The sequence below is a fragment of the Suricata suricatta genome, chromosome 10 (genome assembly GCF_006229205.1).
Source record: "Suricata suricatta isolate VVHF042 chromosome 10, meerkat_22Aug2017_6uvM2_HiC, whole genome shotgun sequence".
Classification (NCBI taxonomy): Eukaryota; Metazoa; Chordata; class Mammalia; order Carnivora; family Herpestidae; genus Suricata; species Suricata suricatta.
In genome coordinates, this window is record NC_043709.1 from 39,012,224 (window position 1) to 39,036,540 (window position 24,317).

Genomic DNA, 24,317 nt, shown 5'->3' on the forward strand with positions numbered 1-24,317 from the left:
GTATGAAGGTAAAGACAGAAATAGTATGCAAAATCCACTCGTTCTATACAAATTCTGAGTTCACAAAGTTTAAACGCTTCCAAATTATTTCTCAAATATCCAATGTACTTTTATATGCTGGTGTATTAACATATAGAATGTCTGATGTGGCCACAAGCCAAAGAATACTGGCAGCAGTCACCAGAAGTTAGAAGAGGCAAGGGATAGATTTCTGCTACAGCTTCTGAAGGGAGCACAGAACTGCCAATACCTCCATTTTGGCCTTGTGATACTGATTTTACACTTCTGGCCTCCAGAACTGTGCAAGCTTACATTTCTTTTGCTTTAGGCCACCAAGTTTGTGATAATTTGTAACAGCAGCCAGAGGTAATTAATACAAATTTCTTTTTTTAACTTTTTTAATGTCTATTTATTTTTGAGAGAGAGAGAGACAAGAGAGAGAGACAAGAGAGAGAGCAAGTGGGAGAGGAACAGAGAGTGAGAGAGACACAGAATCTGAAGCAGGCTCCAGGCTCTGAGCTGTCAGCACAGAGTCCGATGTGGGGCTCGAACCCACAAACCTTGAAATCATGACCTGAGCCTAAGTTGGACGCTTCACTGAATGAGCCACTCAGGTGCCCCATTAATACAATTTTCTACTCAATAGAGCAGTAGACATCAAAACTTACGCAAGGCTAAGGGTGACCTGGGACCTGTGAGCAGGCACATTTCCAGGGCTCGTTCTCTGGGTTTTGTTTTGTTAACTCTTTCAGGAGGGGACGTAAAACATACAGTTTAATTAAGTGCCTCATATGACTACAATACTAACCCACACACTTCCCTTTTTCATTTCAAGTTACTTTGTGTTGTGGGATAGGGAGAGGGGGAGGTGATAATAATTTTGTTTCATTCTTCCCTTTGTTTTTGTGCTGAGTGGTCTGTGTTAGATGCAACGAGTCAGTTTATTAATTAAAGAGTAAAGTATAATAATTAAAAGTTTTTCAGTCAAGTAAAACTGGGCTTGCATTCTAGTTATGCAAGAATACAATGTAAGAAATTTGCAAAGTTTTTACTCTCTCGAAGCCTCTGCTTCCTTATCCATGAAATGGGATTAATAAAATTTTCCACATAGTATATGAGGATTAAAGATGTTTATAAAGAGCCCAGTTCCATCTGTGTATGTGGATATGTGTTTATCTACACATGCCTAGATATATCTAGTACATATTATATCCATAGTAGAAATGCTCTATGTAAACATATATATGCTATAACAGAATCTATGTCTGTATGTGTGACTGGACAGATACATATGTATAGTGTATATACATACCTATGTGAGTATAGATATAGATATGAGAAATCCATTAGTATTTTATCAGATAAAATTATTTTTTCTTTAAAATTCTGCTATTCTAACTGGTTTGGTAATCAGGGAATAATGAACATTGTTTAAATTTTTTATAAGTATAAAATTATAAAGATTACATCAGTATTCATTGACTTGAAGATATACTCTGTGGGTTTTAATGAATTCTTCCTTTTCAGTTTGTTTCAGAAAACAAAACAAAGAATCTTACTCTTTTACTTGAGAGTATAAAATTGTTCTAGAATTAAGTCATGCTTACTTATATATAGGACTAAAGTTACATATAATAATTATTTGCCAAATGCATAATTTTATGACAAATCTATGAGCTATTATTTATCTCACATACCCACACCCTCTCCCAAACTAACCCAAGTTTATATTCCTTTCATAGATAGGAAAAACAAGCATGGTATTAAGGAAAAAATAATTTATATTACAAGCTTGAGAGTGGGGAAGAAAGAGGAACCAAGACATTAAAGAGGGAAGTGAGACAGAGGAGGAAGAAAAAGAGGAAGGATAGAAAGGTGAGGAAGAGGAGTGGAGGGGTTGAAAATCAACAGACGTTAATTCTTCTGTTAAGCTTATTTACAATAAGTGTAAAAGCAATCTGGTCTAAACTCAAATAGATATGAGACCAAACACTGGTTCTTCTACAAGCAGGCTCAGTGAGACCCCATACCTCTGTAGGTTTGCTGTGATGCTAAGTAAAAAATGCAAGCCAACCATCTAGCACAGCAGCCAATATACCCGACTGACATTTAATCATTAATGTCAATCAATGAGTGATGCTGATATTGCTGAACGCTGTACAGTTTGGTTTCCATGATATATTCACAAAATGTTTTGCAAGGTTTGAAACATGTCTAATACAATCAATTTGGCAATATGATTTTTCAAAGGCATTTCATGTATTTTTGTCTGTGTCTATCCACACGTGTCAGTTTAACTGATTTTATATTAAAATCATTTAAATTTAATTCATAAAGTAATTACCTTGGGCATGTCTACTGATTTTCCAATAATTTATCTCTGTTGGGAGCTGCCGAGTTTTGGCCGCCTCAGGGAAGGATATATCGCTCTCCCGGGAGCGACCAAAAAAACAAGATTTACACCTGGAGGCTAGGAGAGTGCATTTCCTGGTCCAGGATTCAGAGACAGTCAGACTGGGCCAGACGAGAAAAGCCAAAAGGAACAAAAGATCAAACCGCATTCAGGTTCATGCAGCGCTAATCTTCCCCTGCCCAGTATTGCAGACCAAAGTCTGGGCGCTCCTTTTGATGCTGTGTTTTGAATTTCAGTTTTGGTTTCCCCTTTTTCTAATAATCATTTGACTCTGTTACCTGGCAACCAACCTGGGCCAGTTTCCCGCCCCTACCCCTATAAAGGTTTGATTATTCTTTTCAATAAACGGGCTTGATCAGAATCGCTTGTCTTGCCTCACTCTCTGTGCGCCCCTTCCTGCCCTACTCTCTCTCCTCCCTCAGGAACGACCCGCAAGGATTTACCTACATATCTCATTCAAGATAAACTTTTCAAATGGTTATACTGAGATAATATAAGATTCTCCCTATTTCATTTCCTTTTTCTCTTTTCATAGAAGTAACTTTTAGGGCATTATTTAATCTAATAGGTTTTTAAGTTAAAAATATTACAGTTCTTATTTAAAGTGGTCTCATATCTCAGTATATTATTTGCCAAACTACTGGTGTTTAAAAGTATTCTACTATTATGTATTTTACCACTGAATACTGTAAGTAAAAATTTTAAACTAAATAATGTTTATTTTTGAGAGCAAGAGAGACAGAGAGACAGAGCCTGAGCAGGGGAGGAGCAGAGACAGAAGGGGACACACAATCTGAAGCAGGCTCCAGGTTCTGAGCTGTCAGCACAGAGCCCGATGCAGGGATCAAACCCATGAATGGTGAGATTGTGATCTGAGCCAAAGTCCAACACTTGACAGAGGCACCCAGGTGTCCCTGTAAGTGGTAATTTCCTAATAAATTTCAAGAAGGGGATTGAAAAACATGGAGCAGTAAGTCCTTTTGAAAACGACTAGATTACTGAAGGTAATAAAAACTAGATTTATCAAAGGATTGTTAGAAAAATATGCTTTTGAATACTAGGTATGACTGTACTTTGTATTTACTTTGGTAGGAAACCTTTAAAAGTAATGAAGTTAAAAATATGAGGATAAAGAATATACTAAATGTTTAAGAAAGTGGTTGATATTCAAATATATAGTTAAAATATTAACTGTGGTTCACAATTGTTATTATACATGCATATATAAAGCTTACTAATTTTCCTCAAATAAAATTAAAAAGTATATATAATATTCTCTCCAAAAAGAAAGAAAATTACACAGAATCCAGAATCCAATTCAAAATTGTTACTTTATTTAAAGAAAAAATATTTGTAAAAAAAATAAATGGGGCGCCTGGGTGGCTCAGTTGGTTGACTGTCAGACTCTTGATTTTGGCTCTGGTCATGATCCCAGGGTCCTGGGATAGAGCTCCAGTCAGGCTCTGTGCTGAGCGTGGCCTGCATTAAGATTCTCTCTCTCTCTCTCTCTGTTCATCTCCCCTGCTTGCACCCTCTCTTTTTTTTAATTTTTTATGCTTTTTATTTATTTTTGAGAGGCAGAGAGAGACAGTGCGAACAGGGAAGGGTCAGAGAGAGGGAAACACAGAATCCAAAGCAGGCTCCAGGCTCTGAGCTAGCTGTCAGCACAGAGCCCGATGCGGGGCTCGAACCAACGAACTGTGAGATCATGACCTGAGCCAAAGCTGGATGCTTAACCGACTAAGACACCCAGGCGCCCCTGCACATTCTCTAAAAATAAATAAATAAATAAATAAAAATAGAAATAAATTCTTTGTAAAATTAGTTACTTTATTTCAATTCCTTTGATTTTTTTAAAAGTTTATTTGAGAGAGAAAGGGGGATCGCACATGTGTGTGGAAGAGGGGCAGAGAGAGCAAAAGAGAGAGAATCCGAAGCAGGTTCTGCACTGTCAGCACAGAGCTTGATGCGGGGCTCCATCCCACGAACTGTAAGATCATGACCTAAGCTGAAATCAAGAGTTGGTCGCCTAACCAACTGAGCTACCCAGGAACCCCACTTTATTTCAATTTCTATTTGTCCTACTATTAGCACAAACCAATTTAAATATTGATATTCACAAGAACATTTATAATGTGTATTCTATAATATAAAGTTAATGGAGAAAAGCATTCTTGTATTTTCAACGTTTATTTAATTTCTTTAAAATTTATTTTTGGGTGAGCGAAAGCAGGGGAGGGGCAGAGAGAGGGACGGAAGCTCCAAAGCAGGTTCCATGCTGACAGGCTGATAGCAGTGCACCTGATGAGTGGCTGGAACCTAAACTGAAGTTGGATGCCCACCTGCCTAAGCCAGACAGGTGCTCCAGCATTTGTTTAATATAACGGAAGACCAGACAACTCGCATAAAAATATCATTCTCATGCTAATACAGTTCCTTGTAAATTAGATTTAATATAATTTAGAAATATCTTTCTTCCCTTCTATGAATCAATATACTTTTAAAAAGCTATGAAGAGTTAAACCCCAGATATCTCTCTAAAATACTGAATGGGAGCCAGGGTCTTTGGTGTTTTGTTAACTCAGTCTAGCAAGTCAGAGTTCTATCAGGCTAATTTTCGCAATGCAGAAATGACCAGAGACTGAGCATTCACTGAATATTTTTCCCAGGTCTCCCAGTCAGAATTAGAATTCCAGCGACTACTGTCCTTTCAATTTAACACCCCTCCTTTCAATCTTTCATGTCATTTCAATTCCTTCATTTAAACTTTAAGTGCGGGTACACATACCAACTTCTAGAGAGACACATTCAGTTTTAAAAAATCATTAGGATAGTCTAATAACTTAAGTATAAATTTCCCATTGCTAGGTAGTTTATGCTTTTGTTCCAAAGTATGAGCCTCTATGAAAGCTACAAAGTAGAAAGTTCCATTTAGCATTTCGTTAGAGATCAGAGCTATATTTGTAGTAAAGCATTTGTCTTCATTAAGCTATCTCTTTCCAGCCATTCCAGAAGATGAACAGTTTCAAAAATGGCCAGGGATCATGTGAATGGACTAACTTAGCAATATTCCACTCCTCTGAGTCATACATAGTGCTAGAATCCTGCAGTGTGCCATTTATAAGATTTTTATTAAACCTTTAAGAACATTCCAATATTTTATCTCTTCCCTATTTGGTTAGAAGCCTCATCTTCTTATCTTACTTAAATAGATCTTTTAAAAGAGAACCAATTACAACCAGAGGGTAAAGTAATTAAAATTTTAAAGGACAAAATACTGATAAAAGCACCAAACATTTTTACTAGGAAGAATAGTTTCACTGTCCAGATAAGTGTAAACTATTGAAATGGAATAAAGATGCCAGTACAATACATAATGATATTATTCTGGAAGTCACAATGCTGTGGGACTGGGGACTGGAGAATTAAGAAAAAATGAACCTAATTTTCTTTTAGGATCAAAAAGGGGTAAGAGGCATAGGGATACGCATTCTCCAAATCACCATCTCAGAAAATTTTAGACAACACGATATGTTCAAAGGCAGATTGAAAGTTATGGCTGAACACAGTTGAGCTCTTTCCATGAGATACTGGGAGGAGCCCACTATCCAGCAAAAATGAAGAACAAGCTGGGAAGCACATTTGTGAAACCCTCAGCTATACGTAGAATCAGAATTTTGGCCTACTTCACATAACCACATTTTCTAATCCCTCTACCGCATTTGTGAGGATCCTTAAATGTAACGGTCTATTTTAAAATAAAGGAAAATGTGTCTTCAAAACAACTTTTCCCCAACGTGTCTCACATTTTTGTCTAAGAACTCAGCACTTGTGCCTCTGCATTTCAAATACATGTTGGGCATTTTTCTGCTATTTTTAATCTGTTAGGCATTCTGGACATTCCTAGTATTTATAGTTTACTAATTTATTTCCTTGTGTAATCTCACCAAAGTGTGGCATGCAGCATATATTCTGAACTCTGATTCCACCCACCTAGAAATTACTCAACAGGTGCTATCCATATCAGTAACTTTATCTTTGGGTACGGTTAAATATAGTGTTGAATAAGCTCCTTCAAACTGAGTTCTGTTTTTCAGGATGCGTTTAGTCCCAGCTTATTAAGGAAAGATGACTATGACTTGGAGACTTAGAATAAACATGAATAAAAAATCTCTCAGAAATTATGCTAATAAATTGGTGTAAGGACAAGTTCATATTTCTCTTAAATATGTGTTCTTGGGCCCATATGAAAAAAATACTATTAAATTTTCTTCATCTATTTCAAGACAACATAAGAGAATTTTTTTTGTATTATAAGGTAATATAATCAGAGAATCCCATGGAAAAGCGCACATTATTATTCTCTAACACTCTGAAGTTATGTTACTGATGAATTCCTTCAATTTCTATTTAATCCATTTTCAGATATTCACATTCGACACAACCATATCCCCTTGTGAGGTGACACAAAGGAAAATGTACCCTCCTTTTCCCACATTAAATCTTCTACACAGGAGGTGCCTGGGTGGCTCAGTCTGTTAAGTGTCTGATTGCAGCTCAAGTCATGATCTTGTGGTTCATGGGTTTGAGCCCCTCATCGGGCTCTGTGCTGACAGCTCAGAGCCTGGAGCCTGCTTCAGATTCTGTCTCCATCTCTCTCTTCCCCTCCCCTGTCTCTGTCTCAAAAATAAATATTTAAAAACTTTTTTAAAAAGTCTTCTATACAGAGTCTAAATTTATGCATTTGCCACTTGCTTTAGGATTTGGATCATCTCTCGTCTCCCCAGTCCCCTGCGTCCTTCTCTCTCCTTACTGCTCATTCTCTCACCACTCTTTCATATTTCTGACTCCTACACCTTTGTTCATCACATAACTATTGGTATTCCCCAATGTGAGAATCTAAAATCTCACCCCTCCTGACTTTACTTAGGTCTTCTCTTGAAATCTCATCCTTTTTTCCATGGCTTCAATCATTACCTATGCACTAGCTTTATTCTACCTAACACCTCATTTGTGACCTTCAGGAAAACAGGCCTAATTGCCTGAAGTCACCTTCTACTTGATATACCCATAGATAGGTAAAAAACTACTTTCAAAATATAAATTTGTCATCTTCCCCCCTCTACTTTTAGCCTGTTTTCTCCCTCTGTAGTAACCATGTCTAATAGTAACTTCTCAGGCTAAAACTGTGGGAACATTTATACTCTCTATTCTCATCATCTTCCAGATCCAAATGAAGATGAACACATATTCTGTATTTCTCAGAAAACATCTAGGATGATTTTTTAAAAAATATTTACATTGAATCATGCCACAGCCCAGCTTTAAAAGTCCTCAAAAGGCTCCTCAACCAACCCCATATTTTAGCCCTACGTGGTCAGGCTTCCATCCATCATCCCTTTAAACCCCTCACTGCACTCAAGCCGCAGTAGACCCCCTTCCCAGTACTTCTGTTCCTACCTGTGCAGCACAGTTGCTATTATTTATTTCAATATTTGCTCCTTTGATCCTAAAGTGTCCCTCAAGATGGTAGCTCAGGTGCTCGGCAAATATTGGCTAAATATGAATTACCTGACTACTACTCATCAAAATATTCACCAATATATTGTAGATTCATACCACAAGAGAACCTGTATTCTTAAAGGTTTAAAGCAATCCAATACAAGTTATCAAATTTGAAATTTAAATAATTTGTGACTATAAGCAGTACCATATCTAGTTTTTATCTTACCTTTTCCTATTCAATACAAACAGTAAGCAAAGACCATAAAAAATCAGATATACAGAAGGATGTGGTCAAAGCAGTTCTGTGAGTAAGGCCAGCACTCACTGTTATTAATGCTGCACCTCTTGGTTGTTAAGCAACAAAGAAACAGGCAACATCCTGTTTGGAATAGATATATGAATTCATAAGAACTTTATAAGCCCAGTCATACTCTGTCATCATTCTCTTTCCTCTGCTTTCTTGTCTCAGTTAAAATCTGGAATTTTTATTCATTAATAATATAGTACCAATGCCAGTTCTTAGGAACAGAGGCAAAAGTAACTCCACCAAAGAGCTGTAGTTTTGTCATATGTATTATTCTGAATCAACACATGGAGGGCATGCCAACTTCAGATTGAAAATTCAACCACATCACAAAAAAAAAAAATGAGGATACAAGTCATTCTTTACTCAAAATTCAAAGTGATTCCCACTAATACTGTTTGGCTGGAAAAACTACCTTTTCATAGCATTTACATTTCTCAAGCTTTGGTTTTTCTATTTTTTTAATCAAAAGCAGAACTATCAACACAACATGTACACTAGATGTTACATGTCATTTGGGGCCTAATAAGGATTAGGAAGTAATAAAAAATTAACAGAGCCTAGTACTCATGAGAATGTTTTCACAGATTTGTAGAATCTTCGGTACAGATGTTTCAGATAAATATCTAAGGACTGTATTCCTATCCATAGTTTTGAACTTTGGAGGGTTTTTTTCCTCTTCTGTCATGAAGTATTAGCTTGGCTGTTTATTGGATTCTCTGTAATCAGAATCAAACAGGAATGACAACAGAGAAGACATATTTTAGTATCCAACACCTCCTTGTAATTGAAATAATGAAAGTAAACCCGTGTTGAGTTTAAAAAACATTAAATATGATATTCATGTTTTTTAATGTAAAGCTCTAAAATCCTTTAACAGGTGTCAATTAATGAATGTGTCTTAACAAAGTTTGTAACAGCACTATTATATTTCCATATCAATCAAGGTAGCAAAGAATATCCATAATTACATGTCATTATCATATCCTAATTAGGGTTCATTATACAGATGAAAAAGATGAAACTCAGAGAGGTTGCATCATTTTCCAATATCACACAGCTATTATTTTAGCAGGTTCTGAAGGTATTATAATTGCTCTCAGTAAATCTATAATTAATTTCCATAGTGTCAGACTTGTGCCCAGAATAATTAGATCAAGAAGTTTCCTTAAAAATGAAGTATTTTACAGAAAATTGTTTTATGCAGTAATTTTTTTCGCAAGGGACAGAGTGTTTATGATATTGTAATAGCTCCTTAGAGTGTTTATCTCTCTGTCTCTGTCTCTGTCTCTCTCTCTCTCTCTCTCTCTCACACACACACACACACAAGACATGCTAGTTAATCACTCTTCAAGAATAAATTCCTTTTATTATTTTGGATTTCAGTTTTCTGACATTAAGTAAAGCAAGTCAGCACATCAAAAGAGTTCATTTTTTTTCTTTCTTCCAATCTCTGACAATTGAGAACTCATTATGTTCACTTAAAATATCTATTTTGTGCTAAAGAGAGTTTTGAAGGAAGCCTCATCTGATGGATTTTGGCTATCATTCCTGATTATATCTGCTGATATCACTTTAATGAAAGCATTTGTATTTTCGGTTGTCCTATAAACTTAAGTTGTGGCTATTTAATTAAGAGAGAGGTGAGTTTTTATCTCAGCAGTTTATCAGTCTATTTTATTTAATACAAAACTTTAAACTTTACCAGTTGGTAAAGATAAAAAGAGGGCGAGGGAAGCCACAGACCTCTAGATCAACAGCTTTCTGAAAAAGGCTATGAATCATATCTCATAATCAGTCACTGCTCAGAAAACCTCCAGCAGCATGCCTTTGGAGCTAATTCCAAAAGTGCTGAAGAGTCTGGGTGTTTACACTGGACTTTGTTAGGAACAAGGGAAATACTATTTATACATTTTTAAGATGCACATGGCAAGCTCTGTTCTTCAAACCAGTTGTTCAGACAAAAAGGCTCCACTTAAAATTGGAAATGAGGTTTACTGCCAGCAAAACCAGTATTAAATTATTCAGGCCTCAGAGCCACAACAGCAACGAAAGTCAAGGACCTGATAGAACTCTGGAGACATGTCACTCAGGAGTCATACCTACTCCCCTGTGCTGATGCTATCATTTGCTCATAAATTGCACCCAAATAAATACATATGATAGAATGTGATCAAATGGTTTCTTAAGCAGGAAGACATGCAAAAGAAGTTTCTAGTCCATTTACAAAGGCAGTTTAATCAAAAGTGAAGATAAGCATTGTATTTTAGAATAAATTTGGTTCTTACCATCTGAGACTGACTCCTAGGACATCCATTGATATCTTCAACTTTTTCATTTGCTAAAGCCAAGAAATAAAATAAAAGAGAGAAAAAAAGAATGACATGCTTAAGCAATGAAGTGAAACACAAAAAAAGGAGACTAAGAAAAAAACAAAAAATAAAAACAAAAACAAGCACAATGCTGCTGCTACATTCTCTCTGTCTCCCAAGCCGTGTGCAAGAGGACACACTTGTTAGGAGCCGCCAATTCCATATGCACAAATCAGGCAAAAAGAAAAAAAACGTGAGCGAGAAGGAAGTTGCTGCTAATTCTTTAGCCTGTGCCAAATGACTGCTGACATGAAACCTTTCACAATTGTCCCTGCTGGATCAGGATACAGTTTCAAGGAATCTCAGTGCATGAGTTGCTCTTGCTAACGAAATGCACACATGGGAGACATATGGTTTAATGAAGCGTTCATTTCTGACAATCCAGTATATGTAAAGATATAGTTCTAGCCATCTAAAAGTATAGCCAAACTGCTTTCTTCAAACATCCTCACATAAACATTGTTAATTAAATCATGGGAGAGCTACATTAATCTCAGAGACACATGGACTAAGTTCATATGCATTCAACTTAAATTGTGTTTTACCAAGGTGGGCGGGGGCAGAGACTTTCATGGATTTTCCCAGAGGGCAGGTCTTACCAATGATCTGGATGATTTCAGCTAGCAGGACTCCATCTGCAATGTCTTGCTGCAAATCCTTGATCAGCCGCTTGTGGCCTGATTTTGCTAGGTAGTGGTTGGCCCAGTCCGTGTAAATCTGTTGAACAGAGGGAGAGAAGAAGTGAGATGGTGTGAGAGAAAATAGAGACAATAAAAATGCTTAAGACAAATGTTGGATTCAAAGGGAAGCTATTCTGGATCGCATTCCAGTTTAAGAAGTCACAGCTCAAAAGGAAATAGTTGTAAAATAATTTTATACAGCTCTTTCTCCCACTTATCTCTTGTTTCAAAGGAGGATGAGTCACTCTCTTTCAAAACTGGGGACGAGTCACTTGTGACACAGCAAAACTGTCTCCCCAGATGACTACCAAGGAAACTCTTATTTGCAAATCAGTTGGGTTTTCACTCTTTTCCCTGCTTCTGTCCTCTCGAAAATAATCCTGCCTGTCCTGGCAAAAGGAAACCACCTGGACTGATTTATCCAGGAACCTATTATAAAAATTTCTGTTTCTCTAACACTTTATTAGATTTGTCATGTGAGATACTGCATGTGACAATATTTTGACATCATGTTATAAAATAATTGCAAATACCAAAGTTATTTTATTTGGACTGCCATCTCCCATTTAAGCCTATGAAATGTGTTTATATGAGAAAATAGAGGAAGCAAATACAGTTATTACATAGAAATTACAACATAGAGTGTAGGCGTGGATTATAAGTCACAAGATTGGCAATTGTCATAAAGTAGAAGTGACTGAAAGTAAATTATGATATAAAGAAAAGCTGGAGTTGTTCACAAATTTTCACAAAAATAAAAATCTACTAATTTTTCAAATGTTATGGGACACAATCTAAGACAGGGAAATAAATAAGCATTAAGATGTTTCAATTTTATGGGTGGCTCATGCAATTAGTAAGTCTATTACAAGGCAAACTACAGTATGTGATGTAACAGGACACAGAATCTGAAATGATAACAGAGGAGGGGAATTGATTGAGAAATATACACATAAGAATGTTTTAGAGAAGCCCTGGAATTCGAACGGAGAACATAATGGAACCTGGATATACGAAGTGAAGGGAAGAGCCTTCCCCACTGAGAATACCGATACAGAATGGCAGAGTGGCAAAGGAATCAGACACAGTTGGAAAATCTGTAATTAAGGCAGCAAGCCTTAATGAGGACAATTAGACTGAAAAGGGAGTTTGCATCGTTTAGTCATAAGCACTGAATGCCAAGAAAATTGTAAAACATCCTTCTGGTTTCTCACAAAACCAATATAGATGTTTTCATAAAAATCAAACAAAGTAAACAAGAAGTGTAGAAACTAAGGAATAAAAGTTTCTTCACAACTTGCAACTCCCATCTGCTTTTCAATAATTTGGTATGAATAGTTCTAGAATATTGTTTTATGCGTAAACACTTGATCACATGACATCTTTTTACACACACATACACACAATAGGATTTTAACCAAATGTCTCAACTTTCACTTATCATTCTGCACTTTTCAACTTTTTATGTAACAGTATTTTAAATAACACTGCTATAACCATTTTACATATATATGCCTCACAATTTCTTAAATATTTTAATTAAAAAATCTTTTAATGTTTTACATTTTTGAGAGAGAGAGAGCAGGGAAGGCACAGAGCAAGAGAGAGGGGGAGAGAGAATTCCAAGCAGGCTCTGTGCTGTCAGTGCAGAAGCCAAGAGGGGGCTTGAACCCATGCACCCTCATGACCTGAGCCAAGTCAGGCACTTAACTGATGGAGCCCCACTGTCTCAGTATTTTTGAGGTTCTATTGTATGTATCAATACTCCTGTTGAAAGATATTTAATTTTCCAAAATACGTTTCTATTACATATAAAGTTATAAGAGATGCCCTTAAAAATGTATATTTCACACTTACATGCTGGTATTTTTATAGGACCAAAACCTAAAAGTGGGCTATTAAGGTTTATTTTTTAATGAATCCTAGGTAAAAACATTCCAAAATACAGCATAAAGAAAGTGTTTCTTTATTTTAGAAGATATAAAGTGGCATCTTAATGCAATATAGTGTTAGGTTTCCTAAAAGAGTATAAATAATTGGAAGCATCCAGTTGCATAAGAAAAATACACAAGACAGTAATATTATGCCTCCTTTCACCATGTTCATAATCTTCTTTTTGTCAAAGATACTAGTATGAAAAAACATCCTTGCATGACTGACTGCTAAATTAGAAAGCAAACACATGAATTATAGATAGACATGATTTTATTTAGGGGCCATTTCCCTCACCATTTTATTCTACTTATATTTACGATTTATTCGGCAACAGGAAAATTTATTTTTATAAGGATTTATACCTTGAGAATCTAAAACATTGAGGACGTTCCTCTTTATGCCCTAGGCAAATGGTACCATTAATTGTTTGACCTTCTATTAGAAATTTCAGGTTGATGGGGCGCCTGGGTAGCTCAGTCAGTTAGGCATCTGGCTTCGGCTCAGTCAGATCTCATGGTTCGTGGGTTCGGGCCCCATGCCAGGCTCTGTGCTGACAGCTAGCTTAGAGCCTGGAGCCTGCTTCAGATTCTCTCTGACCCTTCCTGCTCACGCTGTCTTTCTCTGTCTCTCAAAAATAATATGAAACATAAAAAAATTTATTTAAGAAATTTCAGGTTGAGCCAGACTTGATTTGAGCCCTTATCTCCATTGCTAGTGAGTTATAAGGACCAGCGGGTTGACTTTAAAGGATCCCACAAAGATGAAGAACATGAGTCAGCAGACCTGGCCTTGAGGCCCAGCAGGCCTCTTACCACCCCTAGGGCCTTTGGTCAAGTTTCTTATCCTCTCTAAACCTCAATTCCTCATCTGCAAAATAAGCATATGAATACTTACACTGTAGGGTTATGGCAGGATTAAATAAGACAGCACTTGTCAAGTGTCTACCCCAGACACTTGAAGAAATGTCTGCTATTATTATCATCATTATGGCATCTAGGTGTCTTTGCTATGATGGCTTTCTAACAAATATTTATTGAGTTTTTGTTTTGTAGAGGTTAAAAAATTTGAGAGGATTGGCAGAAGACTGAAAAAACTGTGTTCCTAGCTTCTTCTGATACTACTTGTACCTCTGACATCTCCTGCCTTCTAACTCAATGTGGCCACAGATCTGTCCACCATCTAACCTCACAGGAAGGTATCTAATTTGAAGGCTGCCATGTTCTCATTCAGGTTTGCAAGGCCTCCATTGTAACATCACCCCAATGTTACATGTATTTTGTTTTATGAAGGCATTAAATTATGCAAAAAATACTTATTTAAATATACACAGAACGGAATATATTAAAAATGAAAACAAGAACAGTTTCATTTTCCAAGTGCATGTCAACAGCATTTTAGCTTCTATCCAACTTGCTCTTGGAACTTAGGTAAGGAGACAGATGGGAAGCCAGCTGGTTGGCTTCAAGACTAACTGGAAAAGCCTCTGACTTGCTCATAAAATGTTTTTTACTCGGTCCAGATTTTTTCCAGAGGAATCCCAAGCCTATGTGCTTTGACTTGTGTAGCATCTTTAATATGTGAAACTTTGCTCAGACCATAATCTCTGACTTTAGCTGCAATCAGCAAAATCAATTACAATTATATGAGTAGACTGAAAATAAATCCCCATTAAAAAAAGTTCTTATACTTACTCTTTCTCAAACATGTATAAAAGATACTTGAGACCTGTCAGGCCAATCGGTGCCTTTGGAAAGGATGTTATAATTTAGATGGAATATAAAACAATTACTTTTTTAAAGCGTAAGTTACAAGTATATCTTTAATATTATATATCAACTTATTTTTACCTTTTAAAATTTTATGTATGTAAATTGAAGAAATAAGTGGAAATATAAGATGTATCTTTAATGAGACAGGTTTCAAGCAGAGGACACATGGCATTTAAATATATGCAAAACTCATCAATAAACTTCCTGTGGTACTTCAGTGAGAGAGGATACCAACAAACTTTTCAACTGTCACATTAGAATCTATTGTTCAAATAAATACAACAGAATGGCAAAATCATGTCCAGATTTTGGATCTGAACTCCAAAAAAAACAATATTTAACCTCTTAGCTTCACTTGAATGAGATACAAAATAAGTGGTAATGTTTTTTTGTAGGGTTAGGCTATAAAGTAACTATAGGTTTTTGGTGCACAAATTGATATGGTGGAAAACAATATCAAATTAATCATACATTAATGTTCAGCCATCTAGGTCTGGCTGAAGCTGTAAATATAATTTATTTCTAAATATGTGAAGTCACTTATAAATATAATGTCACCTGATATTGTCATTATATGTTAGGAAATTCAGAAAATAAATACGATTAGATTTACCAAAGGAATAGTTAGTTCAGGTAAAATGATACATGTATTAATTCATTTACAGCAACTAAATATAAAAATAAAAATATTATGACATAATTTATATTTCATATTGATCTGCATAAATATTAAGGCCTATTTTGCAAGAGTATCTATTCTTTGAAGAATATCCCATATTGTTGGGATTTCTGCTCTGCCACTTAATAGCCATGTGAGCACTGTTAATTTCTCTCAGTGCCAGAGTTTTTCTCTTCTATAAAGTGGCAATAATAGTATTACATACTAATGGGATTATGGTAAGGACTGAATGAATTTATACTTCGGGAACACATCCTTTCACTTAATAAGTCCTTGTTAAATGTTAAATATTACTATTCACTATTTTAACATAAACTACATTTATATTAATTATAATGAGTTTATTAATATTATGAACTATTATCATTTTCAAATCCTTAAATCTTAACTATTTACTCAAATGTAGTTAACCTAAGCAAAACTGCTGCAAAATGTAATGCTCTCTTAGCTTAGCCATTTGCTCTTATAATATTTCTTTTACAGTGTTTTTCTTCCCCATTAGGAAAGAATGGGTTCAAACAGAAGTCAATATATGTGACACCATATTGGTTCTGTCCAGTGAACTTGTCACAGTAAAACAACTTTAGAAGAAGATCTTTGATTTTCCACAGAGTCCTAAACTTTTATGTATGGTAATTTTTTTTTTTACCACTGATCATATAACCAACAGCTTCTGTAATCGCAGCTAGGTGCCCCTGAACTTTAAAATCTATATTTAATTTAGCATTTGATGAGTGTATTATAAATAACCTAAGAGTAATATAAAAATAATTATGAGTATTTTTGTTAATGGGTATATTCCTCTGATATACAAGTATTTCAAAGAGATACAATATTTTAGTGAGTATTAAATGATCAAAGACATGTAAAGAAATAGTAGGAGACAGGGGCGCCTGGGTGGTTTAGTTGGTTAAGCTTCCAGATTCGGTTCAGGTCATGATCTCATGGGTCATGGGTTTGAGCCCCGTGTCGGGCTCTGTGCTGACAGCTAGCTCAGAGCCTGGATGGAGTCTGTTTCAGATTCTCTGTCTCCCTCTCTCTCTGACCCTCCCCTGCTTGTGTTGTCTCTGTCTCTCAAAAATAAATAAAAAACAGGAAAACATTAAAAAAATAAAGCAGTAGGAGATAAACAGACTTTAATTAAATCAAGAGTTGATTTTTAATAGAAAGACATAAATCTATAACCTTGTTAGAAAATATTATAAATGTAGTCAAATGATTTTTACATATTAGCTGAACTAGATTTAATCCTCCACTTATTTACAGACATTAGTTTTTCCCCCAACATTCAAGCAGTAGTTACATAATCCTATAACGCACTGCTCTCTGATATGTTCAAATTATCAACTTTGAGAAGTCATATAGTATATTTTTAGACTATAACAGATTTCTATATCTTAGAAAGTAGCTTAGGACTAAGTACATAAAGCTGACAAATAAATAATAGATTCAGGAGGCATAACTGGGACACAACTATTCTTCCCACAAGGATGAAAACTATCACTGCGCTATGACAGTTAGTAACCATGGTTACCAACCGCCCCAAACCAGTCATTCCAGCGGGAAAAGATGCACAAGGGAAGGGAAAGAATCTGGAACTGAGCAAACTTTTTCCTTAAGATTGAACTTTAAACCAGAAGTGACTGAATTATTTTGCATTGAGAGAAATAAATTTTCTGCTACTGCACATAAAGAAAGGCTTGGGAGGTGAACTTACATATTTATTATTTTTCTAAGTTGTAATTTTGTACATCTAAGTTTAGGACCCAAAAATTCATGAATATATGCTATACTAGATAATGGAGGCTAAAAAATTACATCGAATTAACACCCAAGGCATGCTGTTTTTAGTTAGTTTAAAAATCCAATTACAGACTGAATCTTTGGTTGATGTTACAAAACTAATATGACCATCAGGTCCACAGAGTCCAATTTCATGACCCTTATAGAACTTCTAGAATTCTCAATATCAAGGTCCATGTGATATTATTATGAAGTGAGCCCATTCAAAGCTTTTGGTAATGTTGATATCGCAATATAAGTAATAGATTCACCAGGTAAATGGTTGAACTCAGCTGGTTTATTTCTGTTTTTATATCAAGGCAAACACTGGCTTTTTATGGACTTTCTTAATCTCGTGTATAATTGCACCAAAAGGAATAACATATCTAGAATAATTTTAACCAAGAAAGTGAAAGACTTATACTGTGAAAACTATAAGACACTGATAAAGTGAAAAATTCGCAAACAAATGGATTGATGATATATCATCATCATGGATTGGAAGAATTAGTATTGTTAAAATGTCTGTACTCCACAAACCAATCTATAGATTTGGTGTAATCTGTATCAAAATACCAATAGTATTTTCACAGAATTAAAATAATCCTATAAAATGTATAGAACCACAAAATACCCTGAATAGCCAGTCAAAGCAAGCTTGAGAAAGAAAAACAAAGTTGAAGGTATCACAATTACAGATTTCAACATATACTATAAAACCATATGAATCAAAACAATATGGTACAGGGACAAAAATAAGACACATAGATCAATGGAACAGGATCCAATGCCCACAAATAAACCCAGGTGTATATGGTCAATTAACCTATGACAAAGGAGGCAGGAATATAAAATGGGGAAAACGATAGTCTTCAATAAATGGTGCTGGGAAAAATGGACAGCTATCTGCAAAAGAATGAAACTGGACCACCCTCTCACAACAGATACAAAAATAAACTCATAATGGATTAAAGACCTAAATGTGAAATCTGAAACCACAAAACTCCTGGAAGAAAATATAGGCAGTAATCTCTTTGACTCTGGCCTTAACAACACATTTATGGATATATCTCCTTAGACAAGGGGAACAAAAGCAAAAAAAACCAACTGGGATCACACCGAAATAAAAAGCTTCTACATAGTGAAGAAAATCAACAAAATAAAAAGGCAACCTATTGAACCGGAGAAGATATTTTCAAATTAATGTATGATAAGTGATTACTATCCAAAATATATAAAGAACTTGTACAACTCAACATCAAGAAGAAAACAATCTGACTTAAAAATGGGCAGAAGACCTGAATAGACACTTTTCCAAAAAGATCCAGATGGCAAAAGACATGAAATTGTCCTCGACTTCAGGGAAATGCAAATTAAAAGCACAATGAGATATTGCTTCATCCCACTTAGCATGGCTAATATCAAAAACACAAAAAATAATGTGTTGGCAAAGATGTGGAAGAAAAGAAATCTTCCTACCCTGTTGGTGGGAATGTAAATTGGTGCATTCACTGTGGAAAACAGTACGGAGATTTCTCAAAAAGTTAAAAATAGAAATACCATATGATACAGTAATTCCAAGTAGGTATTTACTCAGAAAAAGTGAAAACACTAATTTGAAAAGATATGTGCACCCCTAAATTTCTTGCAGGATTATTTACAATAGCCAAGTTTCTATTGATAGATGGATAAAGATGTGGAATATCACCCAGCCATAAAAGAGTATGAGATCTTACTATTTGAGACAATGCGGATGGACCCTAAGGTTATCATGCTAAGTGGAATAATTCTGACAAATATCATATGATTTCACTTATATTTAAAATCTAAAAAACAAAACAAATGAACAAATAGAAACAAATGCACAAATACAGAGACTAATCCAGTGGTTGCAGGAGGGGATGACAGTAGGGGTGGGTGAAATAGGTGAAGGGGATTAAGAGGTACAAACTTCCAGTTATAAAATAAGTAAGTCACAGAGATAAAAAGTATTGCATTAGGAGTATAGTCAATAATTTGTAAGGATGTCGTATGAGGAAAACTGGTGGTTTAGTCACCGTGGTGAGCACTGTGTATTGTATAGATGTGTTGTATCACTAAGCTATACGTCTGACATGCATATAACACTGTGTGTCAACTATTATTCAATAATAAAATTGTTCTAAAAATTAACTTTATAGGTTAAATCAATTGAATTAAATGTATAAAACGACTTCTTGGGGGGTCATTAAATTTATAAACACTAATTGCAACATAAAAAAAATACTGAAAGAATATTTGCCTTTCCATCTAAATCTTTGGGGATTCTGCAAGAAATAAAACTTTAAATTGGTGTTAGAAAAAAAAGTTTTCAAGTTTCAAGATTGATTTAAAAGTGACTATTAATGAGCCAACAACTCCATAAAATTAGTGAATGGTCTATAAACACAAGTAAATTCTAAAGTAAACATAAAATTGATTCTGATAATTTCCTCTAAAGTTTTCCTTATTTCTCACATTCAGTCTCTGACCCAGTTCTGTTTCTTCTATATCCTGAATGCCTCTTGACCCTTCTGCTCCGTTACTGCTATAATCACTCTGGTTCAGCTTTTCATCATCTCTCACCCCAATTGCTTCACCAGTCCTAAAAACAGTCTGAGTGTAGGCAGGCTAAGCAATAAACTGTTCTATACACTATTGCTAGTGATGGCTTTAAAATGCAAATCTGATCAAGTAATTTACCTTCCTACCTAAAAATCACCTAACAGCTCCACTTATACTCAGTAAAAGAGCCTCTTGATGAAGCCAATTTATTCTTTTTAAAAGTGAATCGGCTTAAAGAGAAGTGCCCTAAAGAAAGAGGAACATGCAACTATGAAGGTTCTAGAAGAATGAAGATAGAGGAAAGCCACACAAAAGGATGGGCTTTGATACTCAGAAAGAAGGAGAAAACATATTCTACTGGCAGATACAGGGCTAATAAAATCTACAAAGGGTCAGAGGTATGAAACAGCATGCAGAATTCGCTGAATATTAAATAATTCCATTGGGTCAGAGCATTGGAAAGACGCACATGGAATGAAGTAAGAGAACTAGGAATCAGGTGGAGTCATATCTAAATCTGGGAGGACGGCCTCAATCGTTTTAGGTGAACGTTAGCTTATTTATATGTAGGGGATATAAAAATCATAGCTCTGGCTGTGTTTCTACTGGAGCTCTGGTGCAGCAACGGAGGATAGTTTCAAGCAGAAAAAAACTGAACAAAGGAAGCCTACTTCAGAGGCTAGTGTAAGACTTGCACTTTCTAGAAGGTGAAATACTTTCCTGCCCTTTATTTTCTAGAAAATCTCCCTCAAAATAGCAAAAAGAAATTAAAAAACAACTCTAACTCTATTTCCCATGACCACAATACATGAACATAGAAAACAGATGAAAGAATGATAAATGATTTAGCAAAGGGGAATAAAGGAAGACAAACCCACAGGAGCCTGCAGAGGGAGATAGCAGAGCAATGTAAACAGATTTTCCCACAGAACCCAGAAGCGCTCAGGAAGTTTGGGCATCAGACCAAATGGAAGGTGGGGTGAACCAGAGTGAAGAGGCCTGTAATTACTTGCTTCCCCCTCATCCCATCAGAGCCAGTAAATGTAGACCAGGGAAAATCCAGATTTGACTTACTGGTCGGACAGGAGGGTGGAGACATGGGAATGAAAACGGGAGGTGAAGTGAAATTATGCTTCCTGATACAGAGACTTGAGCAACTGTCTTCCCCTCTAGTCTCTTTCTCCCTCAGAAAGGCAGGATTATATATCTTCCACCTTCATTCCAGCCAGGAATGGAAACTCTTTCTCTGACCACAATGATCATCCCTAAGACCAATAGGCACTGAAGTTCAAGGTACCCAGTCCCATCAACCAGCTGGCCAGTGGAGAGCCTATAATGAATCCTCCAGGATGTTAAGGATTGTGTGCATGTATGAACAGAATTGTGGGTTACCAAACGCTTTACAAAATCCTCTAAAATAAAATATATGCATCAGATAAACAGATCAAAAAGAATAAAATGGAGTTAAAGTCAGGGGCAAAAGGAAACTTCAAGAAAATTATTATTTTTATACATATTTTAATGAGAAAAAATAACTTTTAACACTAAAGGAATCATTCATTTTACCCAAAAGTTGAATATCATGCATAAGTGACATAAAACCTCACACCTGTGGGTAGGAGAGAGAGGGCTGGAGAAGCTGATATTGGACAATTACATAAAATGCCACTTGACCAACAGAGAAAAACAAACAATGATTGCAAATGTTTCCTGGCTGGTAATTTGTTCCTGCAGAAGGAGTAAATACAATTAAAGAGGAAAATTGGGACACATCTGAGAAAATGATAATACTGGTGTTTTCTACTTAGGTTCCAAAAAAATGGCTGGCCTATAACCTAAAATAGGGCCATCTTCGGTGATCCATATAAAAGACACACTGAGAGCTGTACAGTTGTGTGGTGGCCTTGACAGACTAATATAATAGAACTCTAAAAAGGCCTCCATTTTTAGGTTTTGAGAAAATATAAATATTCCTTTAATGTTTTGATTTTTATTTTAGGTGCACCTGGATGGCTCAGTCAGTTAAGCATCTGACTTCAGCTCAGGTCATGATCTCACAGTTCATGAGTTCAAACCCCACATCAAGCTCTGTGCTGATAGCTCAGAGCCTGGAGCTTGCTTTGCATTCTATATCTCCTTCACTCCCTTTCCCTCTCCACTCATGTTCTGTCTCTCTCTCTCAAAAAAAAAAACATTAAAAAATTTTTAATAATCTGTATTTTTAAATTTAAAATGTTTGTTTACTTTGAGAGAGAGAGGGAGAGTACACGCACATGTATGAGCAGGGGAGAGGCAGAGAAAGTGAGGGAGAGACAATCCCAAGCAGACTCTGCCTGGAGCCTGACATGGTCCTCTATCTCAGGAACCATCCTGAGCTGAAGTCAAGAGATGGACGCTTAATCAAGCCAACCAGTTACCCCAATTTCTTTAATATTTCTTGGAAAAATTTAATTTTATATGCAAAGATGAAAACTTCTTAATGCTAATCAATATATTAAAATTCACATATATTACTAATAATATGCTCAATGTGAAGGATTACCAGTGTTAAGTAAACATGAATAAACTTCATTTACATGCATAAATATCCTTTCCATTATTACTGCATTTAAGTTTCCCAGTTCTTTGAGAGTTAATTCCCATCTAAGAATACACCTAAGCTGTCTGTTGTACTTATTTTGACCATAAGCCAGATGGAACAAGTAATAAACATCAATATTTTCAAGTCTGATACATGCAATCCTACCCATCCACTTCCTTGATAAGTAGCTCTAAAATGCACCCCTTCATTGAAGTTTCAGATGTTACTGGAACTAAAATTATATTGATATTTTCATTTACAGCGGCCTTTATCTGTTTAAATTTGTACCCACAAATTATTGGCTTGGCCTATAACAACATCTCTCTATTTACCCACTGGGGATAGGAAATTTTTAGATGAACAGATATAGACCTCAGTGTAAGCTGATAGGAAAAGAAAGGCTGGGGCTTATTGTGCAAACTACAGTATGTTCTGATTTTTTTCACCTGTGGTTTCTTTACAGGGAAAAATAACTGAGGCCATATATAAACTGTGGCATCCTATTAACAGTTCAAACCAGTCAACACTGATTCAGCAGAGCAATGCCTTTTTAGGCAACACTAAAAACGATAAGGCACATAGTTTGCCCTTGAGGAGGGAGGGTAGGAAGGGAAAGGGCACAGATTAGCCAATTTTGAGAACCTACTAGATCTCTGCAATGATGACCACCTCGTCTTTCCCCCATCTCACCTACCAAGTGGCACTGCACCCACTGGACTCTTTATCCAAGTCATCACTCGCTGTACTCTTGTGAAGACTCCTCAGTGTCCGTTGAGGCCATGTGGGTCCCTCTTCCATCCTAGCACTAACCAGGCCCGCCCCTGCGTGGCTTCTGAGACCAGATGAGATCAGACACGTTCAGTGTGGTGTGGCCGTAGACATATGTGTCACTCTCTAATCCTTACGACTCCAAGTGTAATGAATAGTTTGGCTCCTGAGTCAGTATTTCCTCCCCTAACCTTAAGTGTTAACAACCATCCTGGGCAATTTCTTTATCAGTGTGGACAATCTATCAAACACGTCGTCGGTAATTAAATACATAATGAAGAGCTATCTACCCTGTCTTAAACCCAGTGCCTATTAGTGATCTTTTCTTCAACAGACAGTATGGGATTTTGTGACTTTTGAAAAAGGAGTGGAATATTATAATTATGCAGCATGAGTCTAGTATTAACTTAGATTTTATTTCACTTAACTTCAGTTGCATTTCCACTGCGACCAGCAGTATGACAAAAAAAGGACCGAGGGGAGGGGCTGTACAGAATTCCTCCTCCAAGATGTAGTGTCTATTTATAATAGTGTTGAGAGTAAAGCAATGTTTTCAACATGTAAAATGATTTCACTCACTCAATTCTCAAAACTCCCTAAGAGCTCCATTCCATTTAAGAGATGAGGATCTTGAAATAGAGAACTGAAGTATTTTCCCCATGTCACAACAGTAAGTGCTACACAGAACCCAGATTTTCTGGCTCAAAATCCACACCCTCAGCCCAAAAAAAAGGTAATATTTTAGTTACAAGCCCTCCTTAGTTCCAGCCTCTTACAGTTATTTCCAGTGTATCTGACATCTATCTCAAAATATGGTGAAACCCTCGTTTAACTGACTGCTACAACATCTGGTATTTATAGAATGCTTAATGGGGAATGCATCCTAACAGCTTGCAAAATTCTAATAATGCAGGTGACAACATGAGCTAAAATCTGAAGATTAAAC

At 36.0% G+C, this 24,317-nt stretch overlaps 1 protein-coding gene across 1 annotated transcript in view; it reads right to left on the reverse strand.

Moving 5' to 3' along the window:
• Window positions 1–24,317, reverse strand: part of NAV3 (neuron navigator 3) — an 821,156-nt gene that overhangs the window by 242,631 nt on the left and 554,208 nt on the right. The window contains exons 3-4 of the mRNA XM_029954939.1: window positions 11,194–11,311; window positions 10,511–10,563 (exon numbers count right to left, since the gene is read on the reverse strand). Coding sequence (XP_029810799.1) covers window positions 10,511–10,563; window positions 11,194–11,311 — 171 coding nt within the window. The remainder of the gene's footprint in view (window positions 1–10,510; window positions 10,564–11,193; window positions 11,312–24,317) is intronic.